The sequence below is a fragment of the Tamandua tetradactyla genome, chromosome 20, assembly GCF_023851605.1.
Source record: "Tamandua tetradactyla isolate mTamTet1 chromosome 20, mTamTet1.pri, whole genome shotgun sequence".
In the NCBI taxonomy this organism is placed as follows: domain Eukaryota; kingdom Metazoa; phylum Chordata; class Mammalia; order Pilosa; family Myrmecophagidae; genus Tamandua; species Tamandua tetradactyla.
The window spans coordinates 10,302,332-10,324,354 of record NC_135346.1 but is presented as its reverse complement, the minus strand read 5'-3'; the positions used below and the strand labels follow the sequence as shown (position 1 = coordinate 10,324,354).

General features: G+C 52.6%; 1 protein-coding gene across 7 annotated transcripts in view; it reads left to right on the top strand.

The window, feature by feature from the left end:
- ACSL6 (acyl-CoA synthetase long chain family member 6) overlaps positions 1-22,023 on the top strand; it is a 76,225-nt gene that overhangs the window by 41,669 nt on the left and 12,533 nt on the right. For 5 of the 7 annotated variants that reach the window (XM_077138350.1, XM_077138352.1, XM_077138351.1 and 2 more), the window contains 13 exons: positions 407-471; positions 694-795; positions 1,316-1,415; positions 1,980-2,158; positions 3,171-3,203; positions 4,521-4,572; positions 12,408-12,481; positions 13,997-14,074; positions 15,442-15,576; positions 16,417-16,551; positions 17,514-17,609; positions 18,994-19,066; positions 21,358-21,446. In XM_077138350.1, coding sequence (XP_076994465.1) covers positions 407-471; positions 694-795; positions 1,316-1,415; positions 1,980-2,158; positions 3,171-3,203; positions 4,521-4,572; positions 12,408-12,481; positions 13,997-14,074; positions 15,442-15,576; positions 16,417-16,551; positions 17,514-17,609; positions 18,994-19,066; positions 21,358-21,446 — 1,211 coding nt within the window. Of the gene's footprint in view, positions 1-406; positions 472-693; positions 796-1,315; positions 1,416-1,979; positions 2,159-3,170; positions 3,204-4,520; positions 4,573-12,407; positions 12,482-13,996; positions 14,075-14,131; positions 14,210-15,441; positions 15,577-16,416; positions 16,552-17,513; positions 17,610-18,993; positions 19,067-21,357; positions 21,447-22,023 lie in introns of all 7 variants that reach the window. The other 2 variants (XM_077138347.1, XM_077138348.1) reach the window with 2 other exon arrangements.

Genomic DNA, 22,023 nt, shown 5'->3' with positions numbered 1-22,023 from the left:
CCATTGGTGGCCCCTGGTGAACTGTGAGCTGCCAGGCTGCTGGCTGGCTCAGTTCTGAGCCTGAGTGCTGAGATGCCTGCACACTCCCAGAGGTGGGGCAGAGGGAGCTGGTCACAGGGAGGTGGCCTGCTCCCTCGGCCCAGGTGCCCCCTTGGGTTGCAGTAAGGAATGCCACACAGGAACTAGGCACGGCATTGACTGGTCCCCATTCTAGTGCCTCCGTGGTCCCTGGGGATGCCCTGTGTTTGCATATGTTAGGCACACCTGAGCCTCAGCAGGGTGGGCACAGGCAGCTGGGGAGCAGCCCCCTTGACCCGTGGACCACTCCATTGTCTGAAGCATCTATCCTGGGGGGCAGATGTAGGTGGTACCCCCACTCTACCCAGGCCTGATTGTCTCTTTGCAGGGAATGGGCCCTGCCTTGGCTCCAGGAAGCCCAAGCAACCTTACCAGTGGTTGTCCTACCAGGAGGTGAGTGATCCAGGACCTGTGGGCGCCACGCTGGACCTCAGAAGGTCAGATTTTACTTACCTGGCCTGCCTGACAGGCTCCCGGCAGCAGCCTCACAGGACTGTCAGCACACCTGGGTGGGGAGTCAGGAAATGCTCAGGACTGCAGGAATTCCACCTGAGTACTTTCCTCCCCTGCTAAAGAGCTCTCATTCTCCCATCAATTCCCCATGTCCATTTGCAGGTGGCCGACAGGGCTGAATTTCTAGGGTCCGGACTTCTCCAGCACAATTGTAAAGCATCTACAGATCAGTTTATTGGTGTTTTTGCACAAAATCGACCAGAGGTGAGCATCTGCCTTGGCTGGTTTTAGAGGTGTCAGTAGAGTAGGGGTTGGGGAGTGGAATGGCCCTGCTCTACTATCTGTAGGGCCCAGGGCAAGAGAATGAATGGAGACTCTAGCTCATTCCACACCCCTCTCAGCCTCTGCTCTGCCCTGTCTCGGGAGTGGATGCCCTGGCCACACTCCATGCATACCCCACCTGGCCCCACAAACAGCTGCCCCTCAGCTCCCTGCCTTGAGCCAAAGTGGGGGAAAGATTTGGGGAAGAGGCTCACGCAGGCCTGGAGGTGGACTTCGGCCTGCTTGAGCAGGGAATTCTGGAGCCCTAGAGTTCCCTGGGGTTCGTGCATGGTCCAGAAGGCTGTGGTGGGCAGGCCCAGCCTGTTAGCCTCATGGGGTTCTTGCCCCCTGCTGAGAGCCACAGCACAGGGCCAAGAGCAGGGACCCTGGTAAGACAGGCCAGTCTTGAAGCCCTCTAACCCCCTCTTTGCGCCCCCCACCCCCACCCCACATGTCTGCACAGTGGATCATTGCAGAACTGGCCTGCTACACGTATTCCATGGTGGTGGTCCCGCTGTATGACACCCTGGGCCCTGGGGCCATCCGCTACATCATCAACACAGGTGAACCCCCACTGCCCCTTCCCCACCGTTGGCGGCCAGTCCCCAGCCTCTCCAGGGATGCCAGTTGTCTGATGCTCATAAGAAGCACTTGGCTGCTCTCACAGTTCTGGGGGCGTCCGCTTTGGCGCAGGAGTTGGCTTCCTGAGCCCTGATTGCCTCCGGCTGGATTTTAGATCTAGGCCCCTAGGGCTGGGCTGCCAAGAAGGAGCCCCTGGACCAGCCCCCTGCCCCCTGCCCCCACCCCCACAGGCTGCCAGCCCATTGGGGTTTATTGCAGCTTGAGGCAGATATGGGGGAGGTGGCAGAGATCACCTGTGGACCTGGGATGGGGTGGGGGCAGCTGAGTCTGGGGCAAAGACGGGCTCAAAATCCACCCCAGGAACTTCCCTGGCCTTCTGCCCTCGGCACCACCCAGGACCCGGTCCCTCCTTACACTGCACCCGGCCCCCCAGCCTGGGTTCGTATTTACCTGCACACAGCCTGGGGCCCTGCAGCCCTGGCACATGCTGGGCACGGTCACAGCCTGTGCCCACAGAGTCTGAGTCTCTTTGGTGTCCCCCGCAGCGGACATCAGTACCGTGATTGTTGACACACCTCGGAAGGCTGTGCTTCTGCTGGAGCATGTGCAGAGGCAGGAGACCCCGGGGCTCAAACTCATCATCCTCATGGAACCGTTCGAGGAGGAGCTAAAAGAGAAGGGGCAGGAGTGTGGGGTGGTCATTAAGTCCATGCAGGCTGTGGAGGTGAGGTCTACTTCTGGGGTGTTTGCTGGGCCCAGGCAGGCCAGTTCTCTGCCCTCCCATGCTCGGAGGTGGCTGTTTCGGGCCCTTGGGTGGGTCAATGTTGGGACAAGGCAGGAGTCGAGGACTGGTGGAGGGTGGTGGGGATGGCACCCCTGGGCGTCCCCTAAGAGCCAGGCTCAGTGGCTGGCACAGTCGATGACACCAGGCACCAACAGGTGGGTAGGTGGTGCCAGTGCCCCACTAAGCTGCCCACACAGCCTCTGGAGCTGCTTCACCCCCCCAGCTGGCCACCAGCCCATCTGCTGAGGACTGTGAGCATGAAGTCCACCGGGGAGTCGGGGAGAGGTTCTCTCCCACATGCTCCTGACACCCAGCAGTGGCAGAACTGTTTTTTCTGAGCAGGGCCTCCCCGTGGAGGCCAGGTGGGGGCAGCTTGTGGCCTGCTGGCCCTGCTCAGTGGCAGCCGACCCCCACCCTGCCTGACTAGATCTAGGCCCCTGGGCCCTCCAGTTCTCCTCGTGCCTCCCTATCTGCTCCTTGCTGTCCCAGTGATGCCTGTGCGCTGGCCCCCCTCCCTGGATTGAGGGGCCACACTGCCCTGGCAGCCCTCGCTGCCCCTCCGCCTGAGTACTCCTCTGGAAGCCCAGGACCACGCCCCCCCATGTGTGTTCCCACATATACATGGGCACCTCAAGCCCAAAGTGTCCAAAACTCAGAGCGCCATCCACCATCATGCGTGCACAAGGCCCAGCCTGCACCTGGCCTCAGCCTCCCCGTCTGCAGTAGGTGCCTGTGCCTACGGCCTCTAAGGGCCCTTCCCTCTCCCCTGGGAACCTCAGGCCCGGTGCCCCCGAGGAGAGACCGGTTGGAAACTGTCCACCACGGGGGCCATGTCTGGGCACGGCTTCTGGAACCCTGGGCTTGGCGTGGGAACGAGGTGTGCTGTGCTGATGTTTTTTTTGTCAGTGTGAGAGCTTCTGTGCATTTAAAAATATCTGTCTTCTTCTCGCAGGACTGTGGCCAAGAGCACCTCCACGCGCCTGTGGTAAGCTCACCTGCCAGCAGGCCTTCTCCGGGCACACACTGCGTAGGGCCTGTCCTCACAGAGACCCCTCTGTGCACAGGGCTCAGGACAGAGGCCGGACACGCACCTCCAGCCAGCCAGCAGCTCCTCTGAGCCCTCCCGGGAACGCCCCTCAGGGTGGGGGAAGGAGCTGGGGCAGGATGCAGATGTTTGGGAGATATTTGCAGATGTTAAGCAAAAACAGCACAGTGACCCTGGCCACCCTTGGTCTTCTGGCCACTTCTTTGGAAAGTTTTATTTATTTTTTTCCCTTTGAATGTGTGTACCTCACAGTGGATGGGATGGACAGAAGCAGCAACAGAAACACAAGTGGGTGCCCTGGGCCCAGAGGCCTTGTGACATGGGCTAACTTTGTATATCTTTGTTTTGTGAACCTTTCTGTGTGTCATCTCCATGCGATACTGCTTGGGGTCAGGTCACCAGGGAGGGCAGCTGCCCCCTGATGGTCCATGTGGGGTTTCCTGTCCTCCGTCCAGCTCAGGCCTTCCTAGTCCCCCCATGGAGCTTTCTCATGCACAGGCCTGCGAGGTCAACCCTGCTCCCCGGACCCTGCACGGGTGGTGCCTGCTATGGCCCACCCTCCCACACGTTGGGCTTTGGCCTTTGGGAACTGCCCTGTGGCCCCCCAGCATGCCCCTAGCTCTCATGCCTCTGCCTGGGCTCTTTCCTCCCCCAGAACACCCACCCGCACTTGATCTGGAGCAATCCCTCTTGTCACGCAGCTGCAGTTCAAGTGCCATATCGTCTGGACAGCCATCCCCTACGTGCAGAGGGACTTGGCGGGCTCCTCCCTGGTGATCCCAGGAATGTGTGCCCGGAGCCAGGGCATGCAGAGCTGTCTTGGTGGACACAGCACAGTCACACGCTGTCCCCCCAAGCCTCACCCCAGACATTTGGGAGAAAGGAAGAAAGAAGGAGGGAACTGGGGCACATTCACTATAAAAGTGAGCCCTTTGATAGAGGCCTAGGCAGGGCCCCCTGCAGCCTAGTCCCAGTGAGGAAAACCCAACTGAGGCTAGATAGAGGTGGTGGGACAGATCAGTGTCAAAGCCCCAGTTAGGTGCGTCAGCTTCTTTCTCCCTCTCCTGGGAGCGTACCTGCCTGCCTTTCTGATCTGTAGCACGGAGGCAATGCACGCGTGCCCATACACACCCACCAGCACATATAGCACATGCATGGGGGCGTGCACACGGGGCTGGGTGGCGGTGGGCCCAGAGATCTTGGACCTGGCTGGCCAACCTGGGTCTCCTTAACACATACCTCTTCTCCCTCCTACAGCCCCCACGGCCAGATGACCTTTCCATTGTGTGTTTCACAAGCGGCACGACAGGTGAGCTGAGGCAGCTGGGTCGTCCACCAGGCCACCTGCACGCTTCCCTGGGCAGCCTGGTGGGGCTACTGCGGGAGCCTACGGTGCCCTCGCTGTGAAATGGACCAAGACTTTCCCTGTGGCTCCCAACGTTGGGTCCCCCCTACCGTTTGCTGTGGCCAGCTGCAGCTGGGCAGCGTGGATTAGGAGGATGGGGGCCTGGGGTTTCCAGAGTTGGGGTCGAGAAAGGCTGGGCAGCAGGATCATGTGCTGGGAGAAGTACTCTTCTTTCTGGAGCTGTTTCTCAATGGGAAGCAGTTCTCATCCCTCTGCTTCCTGGCCCTGCCTGGCCCCCGAATCAGGGAATGGACGTGTAGGGGCTGGGGTCTGAGGACCTCAATTAGGGTCCCCCCTCTACCACGTGCCAGGGGCCTGTGAGCCATTTGATTGTCTTCTCTGCTACCAGTACCCTCAGTTTCTCACCTGTTGGAGGTGGTGGAAGGCGCAAGGAGGAGATGGGTGTGTGTGTGAGAGGCTCATGCCGAGGCCCCGCAGGCTGGAGGTGGGTGTGTGTGTGAGAGGCTCACGCCGAGGCCCTGCAGGCTGGGTATGGCATGCCGTAGGGAAGGATGTCATCTCAGGAAGAGGGCACGGCAGAGATGACACGCTCTGCATCTGGCCCTGACAAATGGGCCCACGTTTCTGCCACGGCAGGAATAGTCAAGGAAGGCTTCCTGCAGGAGGCACAATCCACAGGATGGTCACAGCCACAGGCTCAGCATGCTGCACTCTGCTGTGCCCTGATCACCAGATGTGTCACCTGCTGAGGCCTGTCCACGGTGACAGCACAGTTAGTGGGGCCATCGGGGCTGTGCCCTGTCCCCCCACAGCACCTGCTCCCTCTCCATCTCATCTGGTGACTTGGCGAGCCACTTGCCCTCACCCTCAATGGACAGGAAGCTTCCAGCCTTCTTTTTCCAGACCGAGAGTGGGCCTGCCTCAGGGTAGATTTTGGGCAGAGAACTGGGCTCCCGCACCTCCCACAGACACTCTCTAAGGCGTTCGGTGGATCCTTGACCAGCACCACAGGTAGAACCATCCCTGCAGGTGGATCATGATGATGTGGCTTTACTGAATGGAAATGGGTTTTTACCGTTTACACACCCTCTCCTAGATCCCATCGGGAAAGAGATATAATGCAGATGTAGCCCTTGCTCTCCAGCAGCTGATGTCCAGAACCAGCCCCAAACTCACTAAAGGCCTCCAGGTTCACATTGCCTTTTAAACAGAGCTTTCACAGGTCTTCATCGTGAGTTTCACAGTGTGAATTTTTGGTGGTGTGTCCCTCCATCCTGGGGAGCGGGTCACTGCTGTGGCTCTAAGCTGTGGCCCACTGCGTGCCCAGAGTGCCCTCAGGCTTTGAACAGGTCAGCCAGCACAGATGCTGCTGCCGTGTCAGGGAAAGAACATCCCTGTGCAGAGATGTGCTGTTGACCTGCCGGGGTGGGCAGGTGTGATGCCAGCGCCGTTCCAGATTCTGGAATAGCCCTGCAAAGTGAGCTTGCCCGCTAAGCCGTGCGTGGTGGGAGCAGAGCGTGCGGAGATTCTCATTCATCCTGCTCCAGAGGTGTGCCTGGTGCTGGGGCCAAGTGGGTGGTGGGATCCACGCCTCTGCAGCCCCTCCTGCCCGCCCTGCACGGCTGCATGATCGGATGTCCTTGGCTTGGGGCTGAGCCTGTGCCGTGCCTCTTGTCGTCGTCCTCTCGTCGAGCCGCGTCAGCCACCTGTTTCCTGGGCTCCCAGCTGTGGTGAGAGTATGTTCCTCTTTCAGGGGTGGAAGATGGAAAGTGTGATCTGAACCCGGCACTTCCTGGAGTCGTTCCAGGAAGGTATTCTTCATGGCATATGACAGAAGCATCTGTGGAGATTCCCAGGATGAGCAGGGCTGTAAAGCCCCTGCTGGGAGCAGGAAGGCCCAGGAGGAGGTGGGAGCTGAGGGTCTGTGCTCGGGATGGCTGATGCGGTGGCACGTACGTGGTTGCTTGTTCATTTCAGAATAACCTCTTGACTGGACTTTGAGCCTGTTCCCCCAAAAAAGGATCATGTGTGGGTGTGGACACAGCTCAGTTTGGGCATCTGGGCTCCAAGAATGATAGTTAAGATGTTGAATCCTTATGAGTACCTTCTCTTCCCAGAAAAGAGAATGCAGTTGTCTTTTAAAGTATACTCTTCTCAGCCCCCATGCTTTTGGCACTTTTTCTCTGATTCGTGTAGATTCATTCACTCAGTTCCTTCATTGGGCACTCGCTGTACATCAGAACTGGTGTTGGGGCCTGCGGACTCAGAGATGAGCAAGGTCCTGCCCTGATGAGCCCACAGCTCACTGTCATCAGGCAGCTACAAAGCCACGTGGCCCTCGCGGGGACTGTCCCAGGGTGCACGAGTACAGAGGCCAGGACAAAGGATTCCCAGAGGAAGCCAGTCTCCAGAGAGTCCTGCAGGACCAGCACCTGGAGAAGAGGGCAGGGCACTTTTCGGCAGAGGAAACAGCATGGGCAAAGGCCTAGAGGCAGGAAAGAAAATGTTGCTTTGAGGGAGGGTCAAGTGAGGAAAAGAAAGGGCCTGGGGCAGGACCTGGGAACATGGCAGGAGAGGAATGACAGGGGCAGAAGTTCCGAATGGAGACTGAGAAGAAGCTGCCGGGGAGGTTAGAGAAGAACAGAACCTGTCCACATTGTCTGGTGGCTGGGATGCACCCACAGGATGTAGCCATCAAAGCACCTTGGGATCATTGTGGGGTAGGGTATGGAGGTGGAAGCTGAGTTGCTGTGGGCCAAGGAGTGGGTGAGGCCACCAACTCGGCAAGTGTGGACGACTCAGGAAGCTCATGTGCCACCAAAAGGCATCCTCCAGAATGTTCACAGCAGCACTGAGTCTGTACTAGTCAAAATATGGAAACAACTCAAATGTCCATCAGCTATGCAATGGCGTATGCCCACAAAGGAATATTACGCTGCAATGTTGCACGAAACAAAGCAGACACAAAAGAGCACATAGTGTTTGAATCTTTTCATTTGAAATCACAAAACAGGATAAACTCTGTGATTTTAGGAGTTGGGATAACGGTTACCTTCCAGGATAATGGAGCTCTGGAAGTGCTGGGGGGAGCTTCTGGGATGCTGGCAACGTCCTGTTCTTAAACTGGGTGCTGGTTACACAGGTGAGTTCCCTCTGAAATTTGTGCACTTTTCAATTTTTATGTTATATTGCAAGAGAAAGTTTATTAGGAAGGAAGGAAAGAAAGAAAGAGTAGCTGTGAAAGAAATGCAGGGAAAAAGAATGGCAGTTGGCAGTGGCCCTGGGATTGAGGGAGGGTGGGTTTTTTCCCCCAGAAATACCCGAATGTGTTCATTACAATTGAGAAGACCAGACAGAGGGAAGAGAGGTGTTGCTCAGTGGGACAGTGTCCAAAGCTTTCGTCGGAATCAAGGGAGGGGTGAGATCTCTGGGCACTGGGAGAGAGGGGAAGGGTGGGAGAAGGTTGCTCGGGGCAGGCCAGGCTTCTGGGGGCTTGGGCCCCGCTGGGAGCAGGCGTCATGGCCCAGGCCTGAGCGTGAGGGGGTTGGTGTGACAGGTCCCCTGGAATGTGGGGCAGGGGGGACCTGGAGGCTGCCAGGCTTGGGGCCCTGTTGTGGGAGGAGCAGAGAAGGTGGGCAGCTGTACTGGCCTATGGGATTCTCATGGTGGACTTGCCAGAGAAAGCGGCTTGCTGAAGCGCTTGGCAGGAAGGGAGGGACACAGGGTCCGGGTGGGGAGGGAGGAGCAGAGAGGGGAACCACGTGTCTGGGGTCACAGGAGGCCACTGGCACGCGGGTGTCTTGCTGAGTTCATTGCGGGTGAGTGGTCATTTGGCTGAGGGTGAGTGGTCATAGGGCTGTGGCTCCTCAGACGCTGGCTCTCTGGAGGAAGAGCCTACCGTGGCCTATTCATGTTACACCTTTGGGTTCGGGACTTGTCTGATCCTAAAATCACACTTCTGCTCTGTGTTCTCAGGAGAAGTACTTAACTTCTATAAGCCTAAATTCCTTTGAATGTTAAATGAGTACATGTCACACCTGTCACATAGGGTAGTCGTTGCCAGCAGGAGCCAAGCTACCTTTGTGAAATGCATTGCACAGGGCCCACCTGGGTGGGTGCTCAGTAATTGGCTGCTGTTAGTTACTCTCTGTGTTCCTACCGGCCCCTGAAGCCGATCATTAAAACTGTGCTGGGTGTGTGTGAAGTTGATGAAATTAACACTCAATCCTGAAGGAGTTTCTGGAGCCTTTTGGCAGGGAGAGGCACACTTTACCTGCTTTCAAAGCTTTCAGAGCATTTCAGTCATTGGTGTAGCTATTGTAACACATCTGGGACCGTGTGAAGGTGGGAACAAGCAGCTGGAGGGCCTGGCACCGTCCCACCTGCTGCCTTCACCCCTGCGAACCCGGCGTTACCCTGCAGCTGCCCACTGTTGTGCCAGTGTCCAAGCAGGGCGCATCCCCACCTAGGGACACTTTTGCTTTCCGCACATCGGCCGAGAGCCGCCTGCCTGAACGCTGGCTGCAGCCAAAAAGCCATCTGCAGAATCTGAAACTAGGAGAATTTTTCCTTCATTAGCTGGAGATAAAATTAAATGCAAGAACGCCCAGTGTATGAGTGAAGGTGAGAATGGACAGTGGTCTCCTGCTGAGCCATTGGGCCCAGGTGGCAGAGCCCCTCACTAGTGCTGCAACAGTGGAAATGCCGCTGCAGCCATCCTGATTGTCCATGGGCCCAGGAATGCTGAGCCTGTTCTTTCAGGTGGGCAACTCCCGGGGGGAGTTTCCGTATCGTGTTCAAGTGATACGCTGCCTGAGGTGTGCACGTGTCCTGAGTCAGAGAAGCGAGCAGAGCTTTCCAAAGCCTTCCTTTGCACCTTGGACCTCACAGTCTCCTCCCAGGATTTGTTGTCAACAGACATTCTAATTCTCCTTCATCCTTTGGGACCACATCTTGAGATGACGTGAGGAAAAAAATTGAACATTTTTGAGAAATATTTTGAAATTCTATAGGTGATTAGAAAGTTATGAGGCTCATATGCACGAGAAAATAGGTTTTGTTTCTAAAAGATTGAGCTTCTCTCATCATGGAGAAGGAAAAAGTCTTTCTAAGCAGAATTGTTTAACTACTGCGGCTGTATGGATTTGTCCTGAACCGAACGGAGGCTTTAGGAATTTCTCATACGCGAAGACAGCTTCTCTTGAGATTCTCGCGTGATCCTCCCTGAAGTTATATTAAGCATGAACAGGATGGCCAGTGTAGCAGGTCTAGAGTTCTATAATACAGGACCCCATTTTAGGACAGTTTTGGTTTTACCCTTGATGCTTTGGGGAACTCCTTGGAAACTGCCAGAACCTGAGAATCTGTCGGTAAAAATTCCCAGATGGCATGCTGAGAATACTTTGTGGCCCAGGGACTCTATGGGATTTGTATACAGAAGGCAAATTGGGTATTTCTTTACAAGGGCCTGGGTTTGAGGAAAATTTTTAGGATAAAAAAGGACAAACAGAGGTAAAAGGACAAAAAAGAGGCGCCATGTCTCTTCTTCCATTCAGAAGGAAACTATTCGAACAGCTGCCTGTTAGAGAGTGTTGTGACTTTTAAATAACATAACCTTCTTTGCCACCAAAATCACCTCTGTGATTTGCAATGTGCAGAGAACACATTAAAATCTTGTTTCCTACCCATCCTGACCCAGAAGGCTGTGTCTGTCCTGAATTAAAAGATGGAACATTACTGATGCTCCTTTCTCTGAGAAAGGGGTACTTTATGTGTCACCATTGAGTTGACCACTATTGAGGTCTCATGGGATAAAATTATGAAAGCAAATTTAGGTTTTATCTATTGCTTTAAACTTACGTGGTGGGGGTTGGTGTTTTTTGTTTGTTTGTTTTCAGTGACTGGATGAAAACTCAGGCATTCATGCCTTTTTCTGGTCACTCTCAAGTAATTAAAAGATCCATGGTCATTGGAAGTCACACACAGGCCTTAATTTGGAATGACAAGTGTCAGTCTAAAATATGAATCCGTACTCTTTGTGGAGACTTCTTGCCCTCCGCCAGCTAGGGCTGGCTGCAGGCTGGTACCTGCTCCTTGCAGGGGGTGTATAGACTTCCTTCCTTTTTCCCTCTCTGGTGTTTCACCTCCAAGAAGGCTGCAAGTTTCTGTCCTCTCTCACTGCATTTGAAGTGGGGATAGAGAATAGGTCAATAGGATATGAAAATTGGGAGATGGTATTGAGCAAATATTCAAAGCTCACTTTTTTACTTACAGACACTTTCATGAGTTTTTTTGGATACTCCTCTGCCTCCAAAGCAGTGTTTTAGAAGCTGCTCTTCCCCTTCCCCCCTGCAATCCCTTACTGAAGGCAGTCCCCCCTTTTAGTTATCTGCTCCCCATCCCACTCCAGTTTCAGCCTCTGGTGGTCTTCTTTATTGCCTCCCTGATGTGGGCGTCCTTTTGCCCTATACTAGTGGACAAGATTCTTTTGTAACCCATTGCTCCCTACCCATCCCTGCAGACAGACATTCCTTCTGCAGAGTCCGTATCCAGTCCCTGGAACTGGTTGCTTCTTTGCAGCCACAGGCTTCTTCACTTTTTTCAGGGTGAGACAGGTCCCCGTACACTAGGTCCCCAGATGCAGGGACCACTGCTGTGCTCTTCAAGTGAGCTCACTGATGCCCCTCCCGGTAGGGGTTTCAGTTGGGGCTGGAGGAGGGTACTTCCCTTCCTCCCCTTTTGATGGGATACAGGTCATAGTGTAGTTCTCTCCAAAGAAATCCCCCCCACAAATACTCTCTTAAGCATTTAAAGCTTCCTTCTAGGTGGGGGCTGTAATGTTAACATATTGGTTTATTTATTTGATGTTTTCTGAGTAAATTCTATGCATGGTCTGGCCCCTTATTTTTGGAATTTCACAGCAGTTGTATCTGCTGCTTCAGTGGAAACGTCCTACTTCACATCTTTTATACATGCATTATGTCCTTAAACCTTACAGCGTCCCCGTGGGGTGAGCACCTCTGCCTCTCCCTATTTTCTGGATGAGTTGCTGACAGGAGTGGTTTGCCAGTGTTGTGCAAGTAGTAAGTGGCCAGGCTAGGGTTTTCATTCATGGAGATCTGTCCAGCTGTAGCACCACTATTGTGTCCATCCTGGCCAGAAATGGTGGTCCAGCTGACCTCTGGCCTCTCAGTCAACCTGCAGCCCCAGGCTTCCACAAGGGCCCTGAGGATCAGGCCTCACAGGCAGTGATGAAAGTTTGTGCCTAGACCACGCCAGCGTGTCTGCGTCTCGTCTCTGCCCACGAGCCGGTGGGCTAGGCTGCCATAGCCTCTGGTCCCCCAGCCTGGTCTGGACCTGGGGCCCCTCTAGGTGCCCTGAATGCAGGGCCCAGGAGACCAGCCCTAAAAGGTGCAGCAGCAGAGGCCACTGGGTGCACATGAGGGGCGTGGGGCTGAGCCCTGCACTCCCTGAGGGAGGCAGGCGGGGCAAGGGTGGGACCAGCGGGAGCCGCCCCTCTAGGCTGCAGCCCACCCCAGCTGTGGGGCTAGGTTATGTCCCTCCTGGACCTCGGCCACTGGCTGCCATGTGCCTGCAGGATGGAGGTTCCAGTTTCCTGGCATCCTTGGAGGCAGCGCTCACCTGCCAGGCTGTGCAGGTGGCTCGTGTGAAGGCCTGGGCTGGAGCAGCGGCGTGTGGTGTCCAGCCTGCTGAGTCAGGCCCTGCTCCCACGGAGGGCCAGTGGGCTGCTAACTCTCCTTGTCACTTTCTCTTTCCAGGGAACCCAAAAGGCGCGATGCTTACCCATGGGAACGTGGTGGCTGATTTCTCAGGCTTTCTGAAAGTGACAGAGGTGAATATAGTGGACTCTGTAATGCCGGTGTGTCTTGAGGACAACCCCAAGCCTCAGAAATGTTGTTGTTTTCTTTTTTCCCCTGATATAGTCCTTCATAGGCAAGAGTTTGGTTCTCATTAAAACCACTTTGCTTCTACAACAACTTTTAACTCCAAACGCTGAAATGATTGGTACCTGATAAATGTTCAGTAGATTTTTAAGATTGCTAATGTCCCAGAAAGAAAAACATGAAAACTTATTTTTCATGTTTTAACTTCAAAAACTGAGATATGTGTGGTCTTGTGTGCACCTTTACTGAAAAAGTCATCCTGGCTTCTCCACCTTTGGAAAATGCCTGTGCTTATCTTCCTTTGAGTGTGTGCTTTTGCAGCAATATTTTCAGCTGTGAAAAAAGAAATGTAATTCATAATAATACTTGCTTTTCAGTAGGTCAGGGTATAATTCAGTCACTTTGTACTGAAGGACTAGTAGAGTCTGAGAAACAAAGACAACCACTAGTGTATAAGGCAGTACTTAGAGGTAAATCTAAAGTTAAAAAACCCTGATATTTTGTTCTGGAAAAAAGCATCTTAGAGTGTTAAAAGTGGCTTAGAAAGAAGGACCTTTTTCTACAAGGGGTGAGTATTGCAATGCCCTGAGTTTCTTTAAGGAGAAGGGAATGTGCCTTTTCCTATCCGTTTGGCTCTTTTCTCCCCTGTTGGAGAAATCACCCGTCACGCTGGTGCTGGATGGCGCTAAGGGTCGCATGCTGCCCGTTACACATTCTGGTAGAAATTGTCAGAGGCGGTTGGTGGCTGAGCCCAGGTCAGAGACCATGAGCCGGCTTCCCGGGCTCGACCTAACTCCCCGGAAGGCCAGCCCGGGAGAAGGAAGGCCTCTCCAGAGCAGGCGGCGGGCAATGGAGAGCCGCTGAGCCTCCGCGGCCCCCTCCGCCTCCCCAGCCCCTACCCCCGCCTCAGCCCCGGCTCCCACCCCAGCCACAGCGGGTGTAGACGCAGGGCTCTCTGAGCCACTTTCTCTGGAAGAAGGACTAGAAAGTGTGGACAAGGCAAGACCCCCTGGGCCCCCGGGAGGTTGATGAGCTGGGGCCCGGGTGGTGTCCTGCGGAGGTGGGCGGGGGGGGGGGGTAAGAGAGCAGGCAGGGCTGCCACGCGGGGTGCAGCCCCCCAAGGGAGAGGAGACTTCCCCTGCGGAGGCCACTCCGCTGGTTTATGTGTGCTTCATTTGGCTCTTTGCTTCTGCAGATAACCTAGACCCACTGGTGCTGCGACCTAACACTCCGCTTCCTCCGCTGCCCTGTCTCCGCCCCTCTTCTCTCCGCGCCTCTCATCGCCTCCCTCTCTCACCTTCTTCCTCTCACCTCTCTCTGTGCCCCTCCCCCTGACCTCCCCCCTCCCCCCTTCCTGTCTGCTCCTCCAGGACCATTTTCTCTTTATTGTTTTATGACTCTCTCGTCGTCGTCTTCCTGTCAGTGTTTCTTTCCTTTCTGTCTCCCATGCCCGTCACCTGCAGAAAGTGATCTTTCCGAGACAGGACGATGTGCTCATCTCCTTCCTGCCTCTGGCTCACATGTTTGAGAGAGTGATCCAGGTAAGTCGCCCGCCTGACTGACTGGGCCTTCCCTGGACTCCTTCTGTTCTCTTACAGAGTCAGTGGGCTCCCACTTGTGCGGATGTGCACATTTCCTATTTGCCTTTAGCACACATGTTTGAGCGAATGGTGCAGGTAAGGCCCTGGCATCAGGGAGGCACAGCCCGTGCCCAGAACCCAGAACCCTAGCGGTGCGGCGCTGGGGCGTGAGCTAGCACTAAACCACCCTGTCCTCGGAAGGTGCCGCGGGAGTCACCGGGCTCAGAGGAGCCCGGCCGCCCCACCTGCCCCTCCCAGGCCTGCCCGGGGTCACTCACGGCCACGCCCAGCTGGGCCTCTACTTAGGGAGAGCTTCGAGTCTGCAGGAGTGCTCTAACTTCAAGCTCTGTGCAGTGGGGGCTCCTTTTATGGCCCAAACACTAATGTTCCACCACTTTCCTAACTCCCAGACGCCCCCAGAAGAAAACAAAGCAGTTAAGGAATCGAAGTGCAGTGTCTCCTCAGGCTGCAGTGATGTGGGACGGGGGCAGCCTTATGTTTGGTTGGAGACTGACCATGTGGGGTGCTGAGGGTGGGGCAGGGGTGCAAAGTCCTCATGAATTGTGGAAACAAAAACTCTCTGTGCATGCATCATGCAAGGGATCAGATAACCAAAAAACTGAGCCTTCAGATCTGGTACATAGGGCTTTCGTCTTTCCAGACCTGGGTTAAATGCCAGCAATTACTCCAGGCAGTCCCTCTGTCTCCCTAAGCCTTGCGTTCCTCACCAGTAAAATGGGAATTAGGAATATTCCCTCCCTGTGAGCATTAAAGAAAGGGGCATATGTGAAGTCTCTGGCATACTCCTAGTCCCATTAGGAACCAGCCATGCTCCCTCTTTGCCTCCCACCTAACCGCACACAGTCAATTGTAGCAGCAGTGCTGGTCACAGGGCCGTGCTTTTGTCACAGACAGTCCCTCCCTGGCTCTGCATGTGGTCCCTGGGGAAGCAGGCATGTGGGGACCAGCATTGCCAGGACTGGTGGGGAGTTGCGGAGTCTCTGAGACCTGGGCCAACCCACTGAAGGGGTACAGGGTGGCCCAGAGCGCTGAGTCCCAGGGAGGCAGGAGAAAGCGGGCACTGGTCTACTGGCTGCCCCAGCACCCATCTCTTGCTTCTTGTCCCCACGCTGGAGTGGGACTCATTGCAGCGGGGACAGGATGGCAGAATGCCCGGGTGACGTTCCCCACCGTGTGGTGGCAGCAGCCAGCGCTGCGGCTTGCCCTCCGCTTCGGGCAGAGCTGGGCGGGGCACTGGGCAGGGCTCTGGGCGGCGCCCCGGAGTGGCCGTGCTGAGGGTCTCCTCCCTTCCTGTCTTCTCCCTCCAGTCTGTCGTCTACTGCCACGGGGGGCGCGTCGGCTTCTTCCAGGGAGACATCCGCCTCCTCTCGGATGACATGAAGGCTCTGTGCCCCACCATCTTCCCCGTGGTCCCACGGCTGCTGAACCGGATGTATGACAAGGTGAGCCTGGCAGGGCCTCGCTCCAGCCTGAGAGGGTCCACGGGCATCACGGCCACCTCCGTGCCCCGGGCGGGCTTTCCACACCTCCACGTCTGTGTCCGGGAAGTTGCCTCCTCCCTTGTGTTTCCTGACTCTTTTCACTCTTCCGTTTTCTCCCCTTTCCCCAAACGCTGGTTGGGAGATTTTGTTTGTTTGTTTTCTGAGAGACATCTGTGAATCCTTAACATGCCTGGAGTCTAGTCCTGTTAACTTTCAGTCCAACGCCATGCCCCGACTGGCCTCTGTACTGGTTTCCTAGTTTCTAAAACCAACACCAGACAACGGGTAGGCGTAAACAACGGGGATCTGTTGGCTCAGGTTTTGAAGCTAGGAGAGGTCCAAAATTGAGGCTTCTAGGTGTTGCTTTGTCCTCAAAGACTGGCGTTCTGGGGTTGGCTGCCAGTGGTCCTTGGACTCCTGGGCTTTTCCGTCACATGACGATGTCCTGTCCTTTCTCTTCCGGGTTCCGTTGTCCTCTGGCACCTTCCTTCTCCCATGGCTTTTTCTCTATGGCCTTCTCTGTAAGGTCTCCGCTAACAGGACCCATCCTGGTCCGGTTGGGCCACACCTTAACTACAGATAGCGTCTGCAGAAGGTCCTGTGTACCATGGACTCCCACCCACAAGAATGGATTAAGATTAAGAACATGCTGTGTCAGGGATACGTGAATCAGTCAGCTGTAGCCTCCTGCGGGGGTAAAGCACATAGCTTCTCTGCTGGCCAGTCTGGGCCCTCTTCCCGGGGGGCTGTCTGCGGGGGGACAGGCAGCCACCGACAGCTGTTTCCAACTGTGCTCCTCAGATCTTCAGCCAGGCAGACACACCACTGAAGCGCTGGCTCCTGGAGTTTGCAGCAAAGCGTAAACAGGCTGAGGTCCGGAGTGGAATCATCCGAAATGACAGTATCTGGGATGAACTGTTTTTTAATAAGATTCAGGTAAGAAAATGAACAATTGATGACAGAGTGACACGTAAGTGTCCAGCAGATGACCTTATAGAAGAACTAGAGAAGTTCATCCCTGTGGTTTATAATCTTTCTTTGTGTCCTTGATCATGAATTGTATCTTTCAAGAGGCAGCCAGTGAGAAGGACCCCTAGAAAGTAGGCATTGGGGGGCGCATTACCCTTGTGTGGTCAGGTCACCACCTCAGCAAGGCACTCCTGGGCTGGATGGTTCTGTTGTCCCTGTATGCAGCCCTGACCAGGCTGGCTGTCCAGCAGCTCTAGGTGCTAGCCAGATGACCAGAATCTTTCTTTTTTATGTTCCCTGTCACTTGAAACTCTCAAAACCAGGCCAGTCAAGAATTGCTGGTTCCTTTGTCCTCATTAAAGTTTTCAAGCTCTGCATTTTCAAAAACACAGACTATAGTTTTTCTTGCAACTCTGTTTTTCACTATAAAAAATGAACATTTAAACTTTCTTTGATCAACTTACAGAAGCAAAATGTCTAAAATATTCTCTGACCTCTGCAACGCATATATGTAAAGCAAGTTATTGATTGAGAAATGAAAAAAGGACAATGCCATTAAAATGGAAGTTGGGAGAAATTGCCCTAAGTAATTGCTCTGGGCACTTGTGAATGATAGGAGAGTGAGGTAACAGATGGATAGTTTAATGATATTGATGGGAGAACTGAAGCTACAGGATGCCACACAGGCTACTGGCACTTATCTCACAAAATATAAAAGAGCTGGCCACACTGTGCGTCAAGGTGCAAAACCTTCTGGCTTGATTCTTTTTGAGCGGAAAGGATGTCCTCGGCCTCAGGCCCCCTCTCCTGTTCCCACGTGGGGCCCGCATGGAGTTCAGCTGTTGACTGTTGGCCTTGGATGAGACCATGATGGGCTGAACCCTCCTCTGGCGTCACACACTTTAGGGGGCTCTTCTGTCTTCCCGCAGGCCAGCCTCGGGGGGTGCGTGCGGATGATTGTCACTGGAGCAGCCCCCGCATCCCCGACAGTCCTGGGATTCCTCCGGGCAGCTCTGGGGTGCCAGGTATTGTCACTTTGAGGCCTTCCCTGGGGCTGGGGGCAGCATATTAGGGTGGGAGGGGAAGCCATTGTACCCTTTACCACACAGAGAAAGATCCTGGGGCCAACATTTTTGTGGGCTAAAAGCTCCAAAAGCCCAGAGCGGCAATAGCCGCAGTGACCTTCCTGTATTCTGGAACACCCGTGTGCATTCCTGCTCAGGGAAGTTCCTCTTCCTGGGCCCTTGGAAGTTTTTGGCACAGGGCAAAGGGATCAGATAAACTGCGTGTGGGTCACAGTGTGCTGGAGAACCTACACTCCCACCCTGTGGTCAGCTCTGCATTCTTCAGTCTGCAGAATGTCTTCCAGCCAAGAAAAGGAACCCAGGGGGAGAGGATGAAAGTCTATTTTTATGTTGTTATTTGACTCAAGAGGTTTTGTCACTTAAAAAAATCCATTCTTTCGTTTATTCGTTAATTTAATGTTTAAGTTCTTCCATGTTGGAGGTATAGCCGCGTGGTTGTGGCTGGTGGGTTTTAAGTGAAGTAGGCACATTTTATACTTGCGCGTGCTTGAAATTTTATGCTTTAGAAGCCAGGGGCTTCTCACCCCGTCCTCACCACACCAGCATGGGTGACCCACCCTAAGGGCAGATCTTCCACATGGTGTATATTTTTTATTGATTTTTTTATTAATGCTATTATTTCTTCTTTACTTTTTTTCCTTAATTTTTATTGATAAAACCAAACAACATGCAAACATGGACATTTTTAACCTACTTGGTGTGCAATCAGTAGCTCACAATATCATTACATAGTTGTATATTCATCACCATGACCATTTGCATATTCTAGAAAACATTTGCATATTCTAGAAAAAGAAATAAAAAGAAAAAAGAAGAAACTCATGCATCCCATGCCCCTTACCCCTCCTTCTTATTGACCACTTGTATTTCCCTCTACTCAATTTATTTTAACATTTGTTCCCCCTATTATTTATTTATTTTTAATCTGTGTTTTTTTACTCATCCCACATGGTGTATTTATGCAGGCAGGTGGGGTATAGACAGGAATGTCTCACGGAGATAAAGTGAAGCTGATCATGAGCTTTTAAATATTTATTTTTAAAACATATTATCCAAATGGAAATTAGACGAGGTGGCGGAAAATGGGACAGAAATCCTTACCGCAAACCACATGATGTCATCTACTAAGTGTCTGTGGTAAAAATAGCACTTCTTCCAAACAAACCTGGCCACCCGTATCATGTGCATTAGGCTTCACCCAGAGCTGCCGCCCCTAGAGCCCTCCCCACCACGCCCAGCGTGGAACGGTTGGGTTCTCCATGGGAGGCAGCCAGCTGGCTGGAGGCGAGGCCTGCCCACAGTGGTCTCTGTGTTTTGCTTGAAGGTCTATGAAGGTTACGGCCAAACCGAGTGCACAGCCGGATGTACCTTCACTACACCCGGGGACTGGACCTCAGGTAGGATGGGCTGGAGACGTGAGAATGTTCCGCAGGGATCTGATGAGTGAAAACAGGAGGCTCTACCACACTATCATGGGAAATAAACTTACGTGGGCACTTAGAAAAAAACAGAAGAAATAGGGAAAAAATTAATAGTGATCATGTCTGCATTGTGGCATTATGGCTCTGCTGTTTTCTTTCTTACACATTTTTGTATTTTCCTATTTCTTTTATAGATGATTGAAAGTTATGTAACACAAAACAAAACAAATAACAGATCACAAGGTACAACTGCAGGTGGAAAAATGCTTATAACTTCAGTAGATTATAAATACCATATAGCCTTAATATAATCGTTTTTGAATGAAGGAAGTAGGTGAATAAATACAATATGATTTGTAAAGGAAAGGAAAGTTCCTGGTGGCCAGAGCACTGTTTCTTCAAGGGCCATTTCAGAGGCCCTCTGGGAACTACAGTCTCCTGTGACGTTAATGTCTGAAAGGCGGCAGCACCCTCAGGAAGGCGCAGCCCCAATCCCCAGCCTCATTCGGAGGAGATTCCTCTCGTAGGGCGAGAGGGAAGTAGGTCTGTGGTGAGTAAACCATGAATTACTCAGCACCAAATTAGACCAAATCCTGGAAGAACTTGAATACCACTCTGAAAGAATCGTTCAGATTCTGACTTCCTCTGTGAGCCTGTAGCCACCCTTTGTGCTTTTAAAGTTGCTTAGATACAACTGGGGATGTGTGGATGATGTGAATGTAAAAGAAATATGCTCATTAATGCGATACTGTCTTCAAAGTGCCTTGAAGTGGTCAGCAGAAATATGATAGGTAGATTCCAAATTGAAATCATCTTTGGCTGAGTCAAGTATAGAAGCATTTTTTCCTGAGTTTCCTCCCTTTCAATTCTAGCTGAATAAATCCTACTTTGTATATAAATCCTTTGATCTCTCTGCCACTGGCAAATGGATCTTATGCCCTCCTTGACATCTTCGTCTGTAAAACTTTTGACGTTTTGCCTTTTTTTTAATTCATCCTGACCACAAAGACTTGCAAAGACTACTGGGGACGGTAGGGTGGCCTTATTTTTTACAGTTCTGCAAATGGTTTACCAGTCTCTCTTTTGAAAGTGAAACCAAGATGTCACAGTCTCATCTTTCATATATGTGGCTCACTTCTGTTTCAGGACCTCGGCCAGCGCCTGCTTTTAAACACTCCGGCTTGTCAGTGAATTACATAATAACCACAAACAATTTACTAGGCTATGACTTAAATGTGATTTTGTGCTTGGAATATACAAGACCAAAAAATGTGAAGTCTTGGTTTTGGGGGCAAAATGTCTCAGGTCATTTTTCTGTTCCTTTATGTCATGTGGCCCAGCAGCAAAAGCAGTAGCAGCATCACATAGAAACCTGGAAGAAATACAGGCTACCAGGCCCTCTGCAGACCTACCGAATCCTAGGCAATTCCTAAGCCCATTAATCAGCAGTCTGATGACTGGAGGAAAAACAATGATGACAGTGTTTTATTATCACCAAACCAAGACGTGTGGTCTGACGTTGGGGAAAATGTTTTAATATGGGCACTATTGTTTAAAAAAAAAAAATACTGACCAAGTGGTTCATGTGGGTGTAAGCCCCTGCAAGGACCCTGTGCCGGCTGGTGCTGAGTCTGGTCTGCCTGTCCAGCTCTTTGAGAAAAAGATGCAAAACAAAGGAAGTAGAGGTTGGCCTCTACCTTCTTTAGAACTTTGTTTGATCATTAGTGTTGGCCTGTGGCAAATGCCTTTTTTTTTTTAATTGGAGAAATTGTGGGCATACAGAAGCATCATACGTGAAATGTCAGGTCCCCATGTACTACCCTATTATTAACGTCTTGCCCTGGTGTGGTCCTGGTGTGGTGCTTTTACAGCTGGTAAAAGCACATTGCTATAACTGTACTGTTAACTATAGTCCATAGTTTTTAGCTGTTTGTGTTGTGCAGTTCCCCTGATTTTTAACCACATTGAAATTTGTAATTCAGTGCTGTAATTGAAGTTCACAGCGTCCTGCTGCTGTTGCCACACTCATCCATGACCCAAAGTTTTCCATCCTCCCAAATCGAAACTTTGTACGTTTTAAGCCTTAATTCTCTATTGCCTGCCCCAAGTCCATTCCTTGGTGACCCCGGCAAATGCCCATTTAAAGGTGTACTGATTTCCATTCACGGTTCTCCACTCTGGCCACTTAGAGGCTTTATGGGGCTGACGTGTCTTCGGGGCTGAAGTGGTCTGAGCGCTGACAAATGCCATGTTGTTCCATGTTGTAGGGCACGTAGGGGCACCCCTGCCCTGCAATCACATCAAGCTCATCGATGTCGAGGAACTGAACTACTGGACCTTCAAAGGGGAGGGAGAGGTAAACTTAAGCATTTCATTTGTGCCTAAGGATGCTCCTTGTAGTAAGTAAAAGAATACTGGGGATGGAATTCATTTCCTTCACTCGGTGTGTAAAGTCATTGTAATAACTGATTAATTTAACTCTACTGATTGAATTCAGCATCTTCTTTCCTGTATGGGGCAACCAGACTCCAAGGCTAGGACTGGGCTGGTCTAAATCAAGACTTGGATTTCCCAAACCTTTTTAAAATCCTTTTGTCTGCCCTATCCGTGGTGTGGCCTGCTGCTGCAGCCATGTCATCTGTCCCAGGAGAAACATGCCTGTTTGAAGATAGGCCAGTGGGGTGGGTAGAGTTGCTGTCTACTTGTTTGTTCCATGGGAGTAGGTGGGTGAGGGGTGGGTGTGAAAGCTGCCTGCCTGCTCAAAACACAGGGGCCTTCTCCAGTGGGGTCAGCCAACTGCGACCTCTGTGATGAGACCCCATCCAGTGTCACTAGGGCAGCATGTCCCAAGGGGCTTTCTGAGGACAAGGTGGAGGTCTGGGGTGCCAGGGCAGGGAGGCCATGTGGAAAGACGGTGAGGAGGCTGCTTGAGA